We start from the raw sequence: 11,894 nt of genomic DNA, 5'->3' as shown, positions 1-11,894 counted from the left end.
TTTTATCCAATAATTTTGAAACAAATATGACGTGTCCAGAGAACTGACTCGCAAAACGCAGTCAAGTCAAAGATTACTCTCATAGACTAGGAATAAGATTCAGAAAAATGAATGTAATGGCTTGTACTGCAATATCGAGGGAACCGTTTCTTTAAAAGAAACCAACTCCACTCCCCCAAATGGTCTTCTGTTTTCCTACCTTAATACCATCGGACTCCATGTATTTCCTCAATCCCAGTTCATCCAGTGCAGCAGTGTCTGGGGCTCCCCCATTCCCAATAATAGGGTTGACCATTGTGAGAATCTGTCCTTTGTAGGCAGGGTCAGTGATAGCTTCAGGGTACCTGGGTAGAGACATTAAATATATATATAGATATATTAAATGTATGCAAATATAAAACTACAATCTACATAAATGCTTTGAATTGTTTGACTCTTGAAAATTAGAAAGCATAGAGTTACAGTCCTGTAAGCTCATCTCTACATGCTAGTATTTTTAGGGAGATTTAGTGATAGAAGAATGGGTCTTTGCCCCATGATGGGAGAGAGAAAAGTCAACTCACAATTATTATAGAATAATCCCTTGCAATTTTCACTCCTTTGAATTTTTTAAAATTTCTTTTAAAAACATCCTCACAGTTTCTCCATGTAAAATTTCCAGAAACCTTCATTCCTGTAGTCCACTAGACATTTGTGAGTGCGGAGAAATATTTGTAGTTGAGGGCTCTCCCGTTCACCCAAATATTAAATGTTCCCCAAGAAAATGATTTAAAATATATATAAACTTAAAAATTTTAAGAGGTGTTTTTTTTTTAATCTTATAGGACACTGAAGTATACATATCTTGATTGTGAGGGTGGTAGTTATATAGGTGTATATACAAATTGAAATATACCAACTATTTAAAAAGAAAGAATTCATTTTTTTTTAAATGTACTTCAGTGAAGTTGGTTTTTCCAAATCTTTTATGTTTAGAAAGTAATCTATAAAGATTGGGAGCTTTTATCAACACACCCAAAAAATGCCTCACAGAAGCACCTGAAGCATTTCTGATTTTCTAGGTTAAAAGATTCCAACTAATTCTTTTAAAGTAGTCGTGTGTCCCTCATAGGCAACACCCAACTGCCAAACCCCCTGCCATCAAGTCAGCGCTGACGCATCGCAACCCCCCTTGGGTTTCCAAAACTCTAGCGTTTACAGGAGGAGAGAGCCCAGTCTCTCTCCTCAGTTACCCACGCGTTTCCACTACACCAGCCATATAGGAGGGCGATATTTTAAAGGTTTGAAATATGTATATTTAAAAGTTAAGAAGTAATATTTCCATAAATACCAAGGGCTAGCTATGTACATTCATCCCATGCTCTGGAATGCATTTCAATTCCATCCTCCAGCCCCTTCCATTTTCCCTTTCTGCAGAATGAGTTAAGGGACATCTTCCCCGTGGATTCCTACTGAAAGCAAATTTAGCAGCTGAGGGGGACAGAATGGACAACCTTGAAGCCAGTAAAGTTCAGCTCAGGCAGTTGTCAGCATAAATTCTTCCACACGCTCCAGAGTCGCTCCTACCAGACCTCCCTTCGCCAGTAGCATCCTGAAGTCTTTCAGCTCAGCGTTCCCTACGGTGATGAAAGTGCCAGAGGATTTAGGCACAACTTCCAGCAGCCAATTTCTCAGATGCTGCCTCTGTCAGGAACTGACTTCTTTTAAGCTAAGTCTTCCACAAAAGACAAATGTATTTCTTGAAGAAGAAAACCCAAGTAACTCCCTTATTCATCAACCATCATACCGAGTGAGTCACTCAGTGAAGGAAAGCATTCCTCCATGAGAAACAGAGACTGCATCTCCGGTCTTACATTAAAAAAAAATCTCTAATTTAATTTGATTTCCCTTTCTTCTTTTTCTACCTAAGAAAGCTGGTCGTTCCCTTTAAACATGTGCTTATAATACTCTCTCCACTAAATGAATAAATGCAACTTCTCCTGGAGACCCGCGACGTTGGGGGTAAATTAATCCATCAGGTCTTGTTTGACTTTTGTGATGTGACAAGATTTATTACCCGTAATCTATCACAAGAAAGAAAACTCTCATGCCCTCCATCATTCTGATCTATATTAAAGAGTTGTTTGTTGGCAGGTATATTAACACAGCTGGTAATTAGTGCTGTCGAAAAGCTAAATAATTGCCTGGTGAAGCAAAACTTTGCAAACAGGTTTCAGACACTGTAATACAATGTTCTCACCCGTGGACCTATTTAAAGAACCATCTAATGTGCTTTACTTCACACAGAGAGCCACAAGTTTACAGAAGGGTATACATTAATAATACAATGAAAATTTGGTCAGCCAATATCCCCATATCGGTTAACCCATCACCTCTTCTTCTTCAAAGGTTTCCTAAAAAACATATCAAATAGATTCTAGAAAGCTTTTCAAACACTTAACCTATTTATTTGTAATGCTTGATATTTGAATGCCCAAATGTAAATTGCTATGTAATCTACCAACCTCATTTTTTACAGGGAGAAAGTAGGACTCAGAGAGATATAGTGACTTTCTTAATGTCACATAATGACTCATCATTAAATCCGAGATCAAAATCTCAGCTGCCAGGCTTCTAGATGAGCAAGCCTTTGTTGGATGAGCAATGCCCAATTTCTTGCGTTGGTTGTTTTACATGTACTACAGTCTAAATACTAACCTGGGTCATAACTGATGAATCCTAAAAATATTGGATCTACCACCCTCTGATGCATGCTGGACTCGATCAGGTTTTCAACATTATCTGTGTCTTTGTTTTGCTTTTGTTTGTTCATTTTAGGGTGTATCTCAGAGGCGTTATGTTTTTGGAGGTCACGCTCGTGACGTTGTGTTTTATAGGTTTCTGGGTTTCAGTCGAGGAAACCCGGGATGGATGAGCCTATGAGGACAGCAAGTGGAATAAGGGATCCCGGGGATGGAGAAAGGGTCGTGGCGGTGGGGTTTGAGGGGCTGAAAGGGAGACGATGTCAAGGAGTCCGGGAAGGAAAAGAATGTTTGGAAACTGATTGTGGCAGCAATTGTACCATAATGCTTCGTGTGCTTGAACTCTGGAATGATATGATATAGGTACTACCTCCCAATTAATTAAAAAAATTAAATATACATGGAATCTATATAGCTGCTCTCCCATTGATTGTTTTAAGACAACACATGTATCTGCTGTTGATCCTTTCTTAGCAGAATGCAAAATTATGTAATAGACTGTAAAAAAGAAAGTGGGGGGCACAGGAGCCGTGTCTGACGTCCTCGGACTTTGCAAGCGGGGAGGAGCAGCATCACCAGCATCGGCCCCGGGCCTGTTCCTCCGAGTGTGGGGCCAGACCTGCCTCCACCCCAAACATCTTCACCTGTTCTGAAGCCAACTATCCTGTCCATGGCACACTGCATCATGGGTTCAGTAATTCATTGCATAGCCACCTAGAACTTACAGGCCATATTTAAGTTTAGGGAGTGAATTGGGGAAGTTAACAGCTCTCCATTCAGGAGAAGCTTACAGTTCTTCCACTACAGACAGCTTCTTCTCAGTTAGGCCTTCAACATCACTTCTTTCTGGTCCCTGGACTCTTAGCCTCACCACTTCTTGGTCTCTGCCCTGCTCAGGCAGTGTTACAGGCATCTTTTAGTGCTGCAGAGCAATGGCCAAGTGCACTCCGCTCAGCCAAAAGCCTCCATCTAAAAGCGCTCAGCTCTAGCTCCATGCATCAGTAAACCCACTGCCCTAATCAAGTACTGAAGGCACCCCAATCTATAAGCACCCCTCTCACAGAAAAGATTGATTCACTCTGGGGCCCAATGGTCTACTACTTGGCCTTGTGCAAGGTTCTGCTGCTCCCACTCTGCCCCTTCTTTGTTCTTTCTGGAGGTTCACTGCACAGGGATCTCAGGGCCCAAAGGTGTGCTTCCCTACTGGCTCTTACTACTTCAATGGTAATGAGATTCTCTCCCCACACCCTTCCTGCTTCTGAGATCACTATTTTCTACCCAGTCGGATGACAAAATTGATCATTATCTCCATTAGACTTCAAAGTATTGATGCTCACAAGTAACAATTGTGAGCATCAATACTCATGACTGAATCACATCCTCCTATCAGCATTGTCCCTACCTTCTCTGAGACTCATCCAGAAAAGAGGAAATACACCTAGTCTTCCTGGTTCCACCCAGTCATTTGGGGAGGGTTACAACAATCAAAGGAGGAAAAGCCACATGAATTAATCTACTAAACCACAGCTAACAAGAGACATCTTCTCTCTTTTTAATATTTCAAATTCAATATTTGATGTTGACTCAATTTGCTTTAATAATGGAATACCACTCAGAAATGCTAACTATCCTTCCCCACCCAAATTGTCACCCTAATCGGATCCATATCTCTGATTGAGAAGCCAGTTGGCAAACCCACATAAACTGTGTCCTCTCAGGGCACGCTGCTAGAATTAATGCTGTTCTTTTCTTACTAGACCACCAGAGTGGCCTTGTTCTCCCTCATCCCAGCATCAGGGAATGTGTGTGTTCCCTTCACACATGGCACCAGGCAATGCCAGGCCAATATTTGGTCTTATAATTGTGGGGTGATTTCAAGTTGCCACTTTGAGTAAGAGGATCCAGTTATTTGTTTACACAGAAGAAAGATAACATCTTGTCACAGGGCCACTACTCACCCTCCCAGGCCGGTATTAAACACGACTTCACCAGCCACCGAGGACGGATGTCCGAAGGAGTAGCCCTTCATCTTCGTTCCATCTTCCAGGACGATGTGTGCGGTCTGTGCCTAAAAAAACAAGTTCGCAAATCGGATCAGCATCTGAAATACAAAGCACGATAACCAGGGAAACGAATGCAAAGGCACTGCCTTGCAGCATGTCCGTGTATTTCCTAAAAGAGTACTTGCCAGGTGTGGAGTTTCTCTCTTCTTACTTGTTACTTCTCTCCAGGTGAGTGTTTGATGTGGTTTGCGAATGGAAGGGAAGCACGCTGCTACATCATCTAATTTAATTATTTGCAGAGTTATTGAGAAGCCCAGAAGAATTCGATTTAGCTGACATGTTATTTGTCTATCATTGCCTCTTGATAACTGCTCAGCATTGTTCAACTATAGCTTTAAGGGAAGTTCTCAAGTTTGCAAACACATTGTGAATTGTGCTATTCATCTCATCATCACCCTGAGGCTCAGAACTAAAAGCGATCTCCAAGATGTCCTATCAGCTTGAGTTCCAGAGAGCTACTGTGCTTGATGGCGCTGTCCCGCAGACTGCCCTCTGCACCACAGCTTTATGTGCATGAAGAAGTCGGAACTTTATTACTGTAAAATTACTGATACAAAAGCTTGCACTGAGTAACACTCTAAAAGTGCGTCATATTATACTCATTATTACAGAATGAATTATACCTATACTTGCTTCCTGTTCTAAGACTATAGACTGCCTGAGTTTGATTACTCCACCATATTAATCTTTTTAAACCAGGTTCTATAAAAGTATTGGCTAAGAAGAGAGAGATGACTGGTGAACTTTATCCAAGAAACAGGCATCATCCTTACACCATAAACACTCTGAATTCTATTTTGAAAACAATGTAGATGGAACTCACTTTTCATAAGATCCAGTAGTCAGAGAAATATATTAAACTTTGGGGGTGGGCAAGAATCTAGAAACTTTAGGAAGTGCTTTGGGGAAAACTATTTAGCTTTTTCAGCAAAGTAAGCCAAAGCCAAACCCACTGCCACCCAGGTGTATCTGACTCTCAGAGACTCTACAGGGTTTACGGGAGCACATAACCTCATTTTTCTCCCAAGGAGTTGCTGGTAGATTTGAACCACCAGTCTTTTGTTAGCAGCCCAGTGCTTACTTAACAGTGCAAGCGGAGCTGCTTCAACAAATTAATCACAAGGGAACGATTGTACGTAGGAATTGAGAAAGCAGCCCAACAAATGCAATGATTAGATGCTCACTGCTAACTAAAAGGTCGGTAGTTCCAACCCACTAGAGGTGCCAAGGGAAACAAGGCATACTAATCTGTTCCTGTAAAGATCGATGTTGCTGTTTGTTAACAAATAGATGCCAAGGTATAGTGGTCTACCAAAACAGAGAACTGACTCATGGAATTTCCTAGGCTGTGGTTTTTGCAGGAGTAGATCTCCTGGTCTGTTCTCCAATAGAACCACTGGTGGGTTCGAACCCTAAGCCTCTTGGCTAGCAGTTGTGTGCTTAACTATGAATCACAAGCGCTCCTTCCAAGAAAGATTAAACTGGCTGGTGTCAAACTGATTGCAACTCATAGCTACCTTATGAAGATTACAAAACGACAATGATTGCAGTCTAGGAAACCGCCAGTGCAGTTGAACTCTGCAAGATCGGGTTGCTGTGAGTTGGAATGGACTGGGCCACACACAGAAGATGGGGAGGGAACCGATATAAAAACAAATTGTAACATATCAGACTGAAATGAATGGGAATTTTTAAAAAACTATAAAGAATCCTTTATTTTCTTAAAGATAAACACTAGGACACTTCATAAAATAATATAATATCTTAGATTTGCATCAAAATAATCTGAGGTGAGGAGTGGATAGAGATAGTTGAAATAAATGAAGTATGTATGATCATTGGGCGATTCTCTTAATTAGAATATGTTTGGGGAAAGGAGGTCATAAGAAAAGCAATTGGATATCCCTCCTTAACCTATAGAAATGCCTCTTCGAGCTTTATTTTAATGATATTCTCTAGCTTCTATAAAAGATCTCTAGAAAACAAAACCAAAATGATCTTGTTTGATCCAAGCCCTCCAGCCAGTATTTGAGATCCCCAGCTTGAGGTTTCTTTTCGAAGAAAGTAGTGTTTGTCTTCTAGCCATTAAACTCAAAACAACCTTCTGGATGTACTCCGAACAATAAGTAATCAACTGAGTGTGAGTGCAAATGAAAATTTGCTGATTGAGACCAACCTGACACACGAGATCTGACATCAGCGTCGGGAACTCGACTGGTCATTGCATGTCACTCCTAACAACGTGATATTCTTAGCCTGCTCTCTAGTTGAGTGTGTCAATTGTCGTCTGTATGAATAATTCAACACAGGGGTTGATGGCTTTAAGAAATAAGTGTTATACTATTGAGCGCATTCTCCAACCTATCAAGAACTACTCAAGGATCTAGGGTGACAGTTCTCAGCAGGTGTGTGTTTGATGGTACAATACCCCACGTAAGTCTGACAGGTCTCACGAGTTGAAAAGATTTGATCCAAGTAATAAAGAGTCAATGTCAAAAATATTTTCACTCCAAGTGATACTTTCTAAGGAAGTCACGCAAAACCTACTTGCCTGCACAAGTTGTAAGGAAGAAAGGAAACATCTGAAATACTATGCATCTCGGGTGGAACTTACAATAACGGTACAGATTTGGCCATGTTTGGACGTGAACTGCGAACTCTACTTGTTTTCTAGACGCCTGTGTGTCTGCCCTACTTTAAACCACATCGCCCTGAAATGCTACCTTTGTTTTTATTTTTCTCTATCCTCTTCTCATTTTAAGAATTTCAAACTATCTGATCTCTGGGTCAGATACCATCTGATTATTTTAAAGAGACGTAAACATTCACATGAGCAACGTAACTGTGGTCAGCCTGCTCCTAACTGAAATCTACCCAGTAGTTTTCTTCTGATCTCAATGGAACAGTTTTGTACTTTACTTTCCAACTTCAAAAGATATATTTGAAGAGACATTTACTGTTGCCTGAAATAGTCCCTGTGATTGTGTTCAATATGTCTTTTTGCTCTTTTAATTATATTTTTTGTTCTTCTTGGCAGCTTTCATAGATCTCCCAATCCTCTTTCTTACTGCATATTATACGGTTACAAGACTTCTGTTTATTTCCTAGACTACCTTTTATAGTCTTCTTAACTGCACTCGCCTCCAATGGGTTTAAAATGACGAGTGCCAATTGACTTATCTATGAATTGATGGAGGAACTCTGAACAAAAGGCTGTTATTTGGAATCCCCTTTTCTAGTTGACGGTTCCCTGGATGTTATTTCCTTCCAACCAGTCCAAAAGAAATCACCTTGTTTTTGTCGCCAGATATTTTAGCAGCCTCGATACTACCAGAAAAAAGTGCTCATTGTGTACAAATTAGATTATAATAATAAGGTATGATTTAGGAAACTTCACATGTGTAGAAGATCAGATCATTTTATTAACTGAAGTGTTGTCTAGAACAGTGCACAGGGTAATAAAAATTATGCAATTTTTGTGACGAATATGTAAATGTATTGTCAATCTAAAGGAAATAACTTATAAATGTCTTAAATCATTATTATATATTCTGTTTTGAGATTTCTCAAAACAGTAACGAACTTAAAAATTAGTAAATACCTGTTGTGCACTGCCTTTTCATTAGGCTTAGCTAACAGTGCCTTCCCATATCTTTTTTTATTAAGAAATCATTCATTGAGGGCTCTTTATAGATCTCATAACAATCCCTACATCAACTGTATCAAGCATATTTGTCCATATGTTGCCATCATCATTTTCAAAACATTTTCTTTCTTCTTGAGCCCTTGGTATCAGCTCCTCTTTTTACCTCTCTCCCCACACACACCCACCCTTGTGAACCACTGATAAATTATAAATTATCATTCTCTTATCCCAGAATATCTTAAATGAGGCCTTGAATCTGAAGATACTATGTTGAAAGAGGTACTGAGGAAAGTGGGTTAAAGAAGAAAAGGCTCAGTGGGATATTCATATCGAATATTGAATATGCTGCACACAAGTGTCCAATGCAGCTGTGCAGAATTAAACAGCTGTCCAGTTATTCATAACCAACTCATCATTTAGATCAATAGTTCGCCTTTATGCTTTTTACCATAAACCGAATATAATGTTCTCATTTCATGCATTCTGGAATACGGAGGTCTGGGAATAAAATATTGTAGTCTGTTTAGTTTTAAATTAACTTCCATAAGTGAATCTTGTACAATGATCATTTTACATTTCCCATATTATGCTGGCAAATTTTTGCTACTGTGAATTAAACAAAAAAGACAAAGTAGAATTGCAGAAGATCATAAATTACATTAGACACATAACACTGCTCTAGGAACGCCTCATTTCTGCACCACCAAAATGATGCAAATAAACACTGTTCCATTCACCTTGCTGGATTTGCAATGTGAGTCCAACCCTTCTGCTGCCGTTAGTCATTACTAAGAAACCGGGAAGCTATCACTTAGACGGGGAGTCTAACTCTGGTTCCTCCTTGGTGAAACTGAGAAGGAGGTCTACTTTGTTCTCACTAGACATGGAGAACATCTGCTCTCCTTCCAAGTTGCACGTGCCTGTCACTAAATCCTGCTGTTCTTCTTGGCCTGGAATGAAAAGTCACTTCTTGTACTACTAGCTCTTCATTTTACTTTTTGTTCTCTGGCTCTTTTATGAATATCTCAATAGCTTTTTTGGCTAAAACCTTCACAGAAATTAAATTCCATATGTGATAAGATCCACTTGATGGTTTAATTTTAATTGACAAATCATTTTCATTATAATGTAATTCTCCATCATTAATTAAATGCCTAAGAAATTATAAGAATATTCTTCCAATCTGGATATGATCGTTAACAAAAGTGCTTTTGCTTTCAATTCAGTATCTAATTTATATTTGCATGTGAAGGCCTGAAAGGAAAGGGGCTATTTAGATTTTCCTTGTTGTTATTGTCACTGTTTATGCATACTGATTCAACCACATTAAAAGTAAAATGTTGAAATATAGCAAAGAAATTCTGGATGATATCGGTGCTGTTTTAAGATGAACAGCTAAGAGGAATTTAAACTCATTTTATTTCAACAAATGTTGTAAATCAATGCCTTTCCCTTCATGTTATTTACAGTCTCAAACATGGATAGCCTACTCAAGGTCAGGTGGGAGGGGCTTTGCAATGAAGGGCAGCAGCAACGTCATTTCACAAAGGTAAAAACATCAAGGTCGGCAAATGCTCGGATCCCAGGTCTTAAAAGGCAAAATTATTTTCCATTTGAAAACTAACTCTACATGAATGATGCCTAAATAACTATTTCTCGCACTTGCTTTGAACCCTAATCTACATTGCAACCAATATAGACAAAGCATTTCAGAATCAGCACAGTGAGACTTCCTATCCAGCCAGTAGAGAGATCGTTTTAAGAATTCTCCAAAAACCACTGCCATGGTGTCTGTTTGAATTCATAGATGCTGGACCAGGCAGCATAGAACTACCCGTGCGAGATGCCAAGTCTTGTAACTGTTTACTGGAGCATGCGACCTCCGCTTTCTCCGGTGGAGTGACTGGTGGGTGTAGACTGCTGACTGAGATTAACAGACCAGCGCCTAGCCCATCGTTATTATATATTCTGTTTTGAGGTTTCTCCAGTAATGAACTTAAAAATCAGTAAGTACCTGCCACGAGTTGCCTTTTCATTAGGCATAGTATAACTCAAAAGACTCAATGCCAGCCAGTCGAGGCTCACTTTAGGACAAGGTAGAAATGAGTTCCTGAGAGTGTAACGTTTCATGGGTGTAGAAAGCCCCATCTTTCTCCCAGGGAGCAAATGCTGGTTTTGAATTGCTGACTTTTCGAATCGCAGCCCAACGCATAACCACTGCACAGCGAGGGCTCCTAGCTTCTGCTGCGTGAAGTATAAATTTCACTTAATCTGTTTGCTTATTTGAATAATTTTTGTTTTGGACACTTATCTAATTGTCATGTATTACAGGTGCAAAGCAGCTGTTTTTGAGACTTCATGTTGCGGAGCCACTTGATACAAGGTCCCAGATGTGCTCAACTTTTCATTCTTGCCCTCTCTTGCCCTCCTGTCCAAATCCTACCTCTTGTTAGAAACTCACGCTTGATTCTCTTTATACATTGACAAGTAAGCAATGAATGGTTTCTCTTTTCAAAGTTAAGGCCACCTACACCTTGTTGTTAGGTACCATCCAGTCAGCTCTGACACACAGCGACCCACCTATAACAGACCAAAGTCCTGCTGGCTGGTGCCACCTCACAGTTGTCTTATGTCTGAGCCCATTGACCACACACTGTCAATCCCTCCTGTATTGAGGGCCTGCCTCTTGTATGCTACCCTTCCACTTTACCAAACATGATGTTTATTCTGTTTTATTTGTTTTTATTAATTTTTATTTGTTTACTATTTTATTGCCCTTTATCTGAGCACATAAGTAATTTCTCCAATCAGATTATAAGTGACAACAGCCAACAGGTAGGGCAGAGATCTTGTCTGCTCTTTCTGGTACGGTATTGCCGTACACAGCAGAGTCTGGCCCACAGTGGGTAATGGGAGAAACCATTTTTGCATCTTCCCGAATTCCCACCTACACCATGAAATTGACTTTCAGGGACATGGGAAGAACATTTAGCTCCAAGTTCAAAAGGAAATTGTGACGTAAGTGACTAGTCGCATTAGAAAGTGGAATTAATCAAAATTGTATCCGCTCTTCTTGACTCTATTTTCTGAGATATCTGTTCTAAATTGTTCGTCAAGGTAGGAGCATTGCAATCACGACTGCTTATGTTTGATCAGAAAGGCACTGAGGATGATATAAGAAGCCTGCAGGATTACAGGCCTTGGCTCTCTTCTCTAGACAGCAATAAAACTGATTTTTAAGTCTCTATACACTTGATTTCTATGTCACATTTCTCAAATGATTCTAAATTAGAGGTTGGGAAGAAATTATGATTATTTATCATCCTAAAATGCTATCAGTAATAGGTACCTAGCAAGTACTGTTTGGTTGGTTGGTCAGTTGGTCATTTGGTCGGTTGGTGGGTTGGTTGGTTGGTGGGTGGGTTGGTCATTTGGTCAGTTGGT

At 39.9% G+C, this 11,894-nt stretch overlaps 1 protein-coding gene across 1 annotated transcript in view; it reads right to left on the bottom strand.

The window, feature by feature from the left end:
- CPS1 (carbamoyl-phosphate synthase 1) overlaps positions 1–11,894 on the bottom strand; it is a 136,044-nt gene that overhangs the window by 109,643 nt on the left and 14,507 nt on the right. The window contains exons 2-3 of the mRNA XM_045296804.1: positions 4,700–4,809; positions 200–344 (exon numbers count right to left, since the gene is read on the bottom strand). Of these exons, the coding sequence (XP_045152739.1) occupies positions 200–344; positions 4,700–4,809 (255 nt within the window). The remainder of the gene's footprint in view (positions 1–199; positions 345–4,699; positions 4,810–11,894) is intronic.

This window comes from Echinops telfairi, unplaced genomic scaffold, assembly GCF_000313985.2.
Source record: "Echinops telfairi isolate 266 unplaced genomic scaffold, ASM31398v2 ScPeMD7_3;HRSCAF=10, whole genome shotgun sequence".
In the NCBI taxonomy this organism is placed as follows: domain Eukaryota; kingdom Metazoa; phylum Chordata; class Mammalia; order Afrosoricida; family Tenrecidae; genus Echinops; species Echinops telfairi.
The sequence above is the reverse complement of the archived record's forward strand: the minus strand, read 5'-3'. Positions and strand labels throughout refer to the sequence as shown.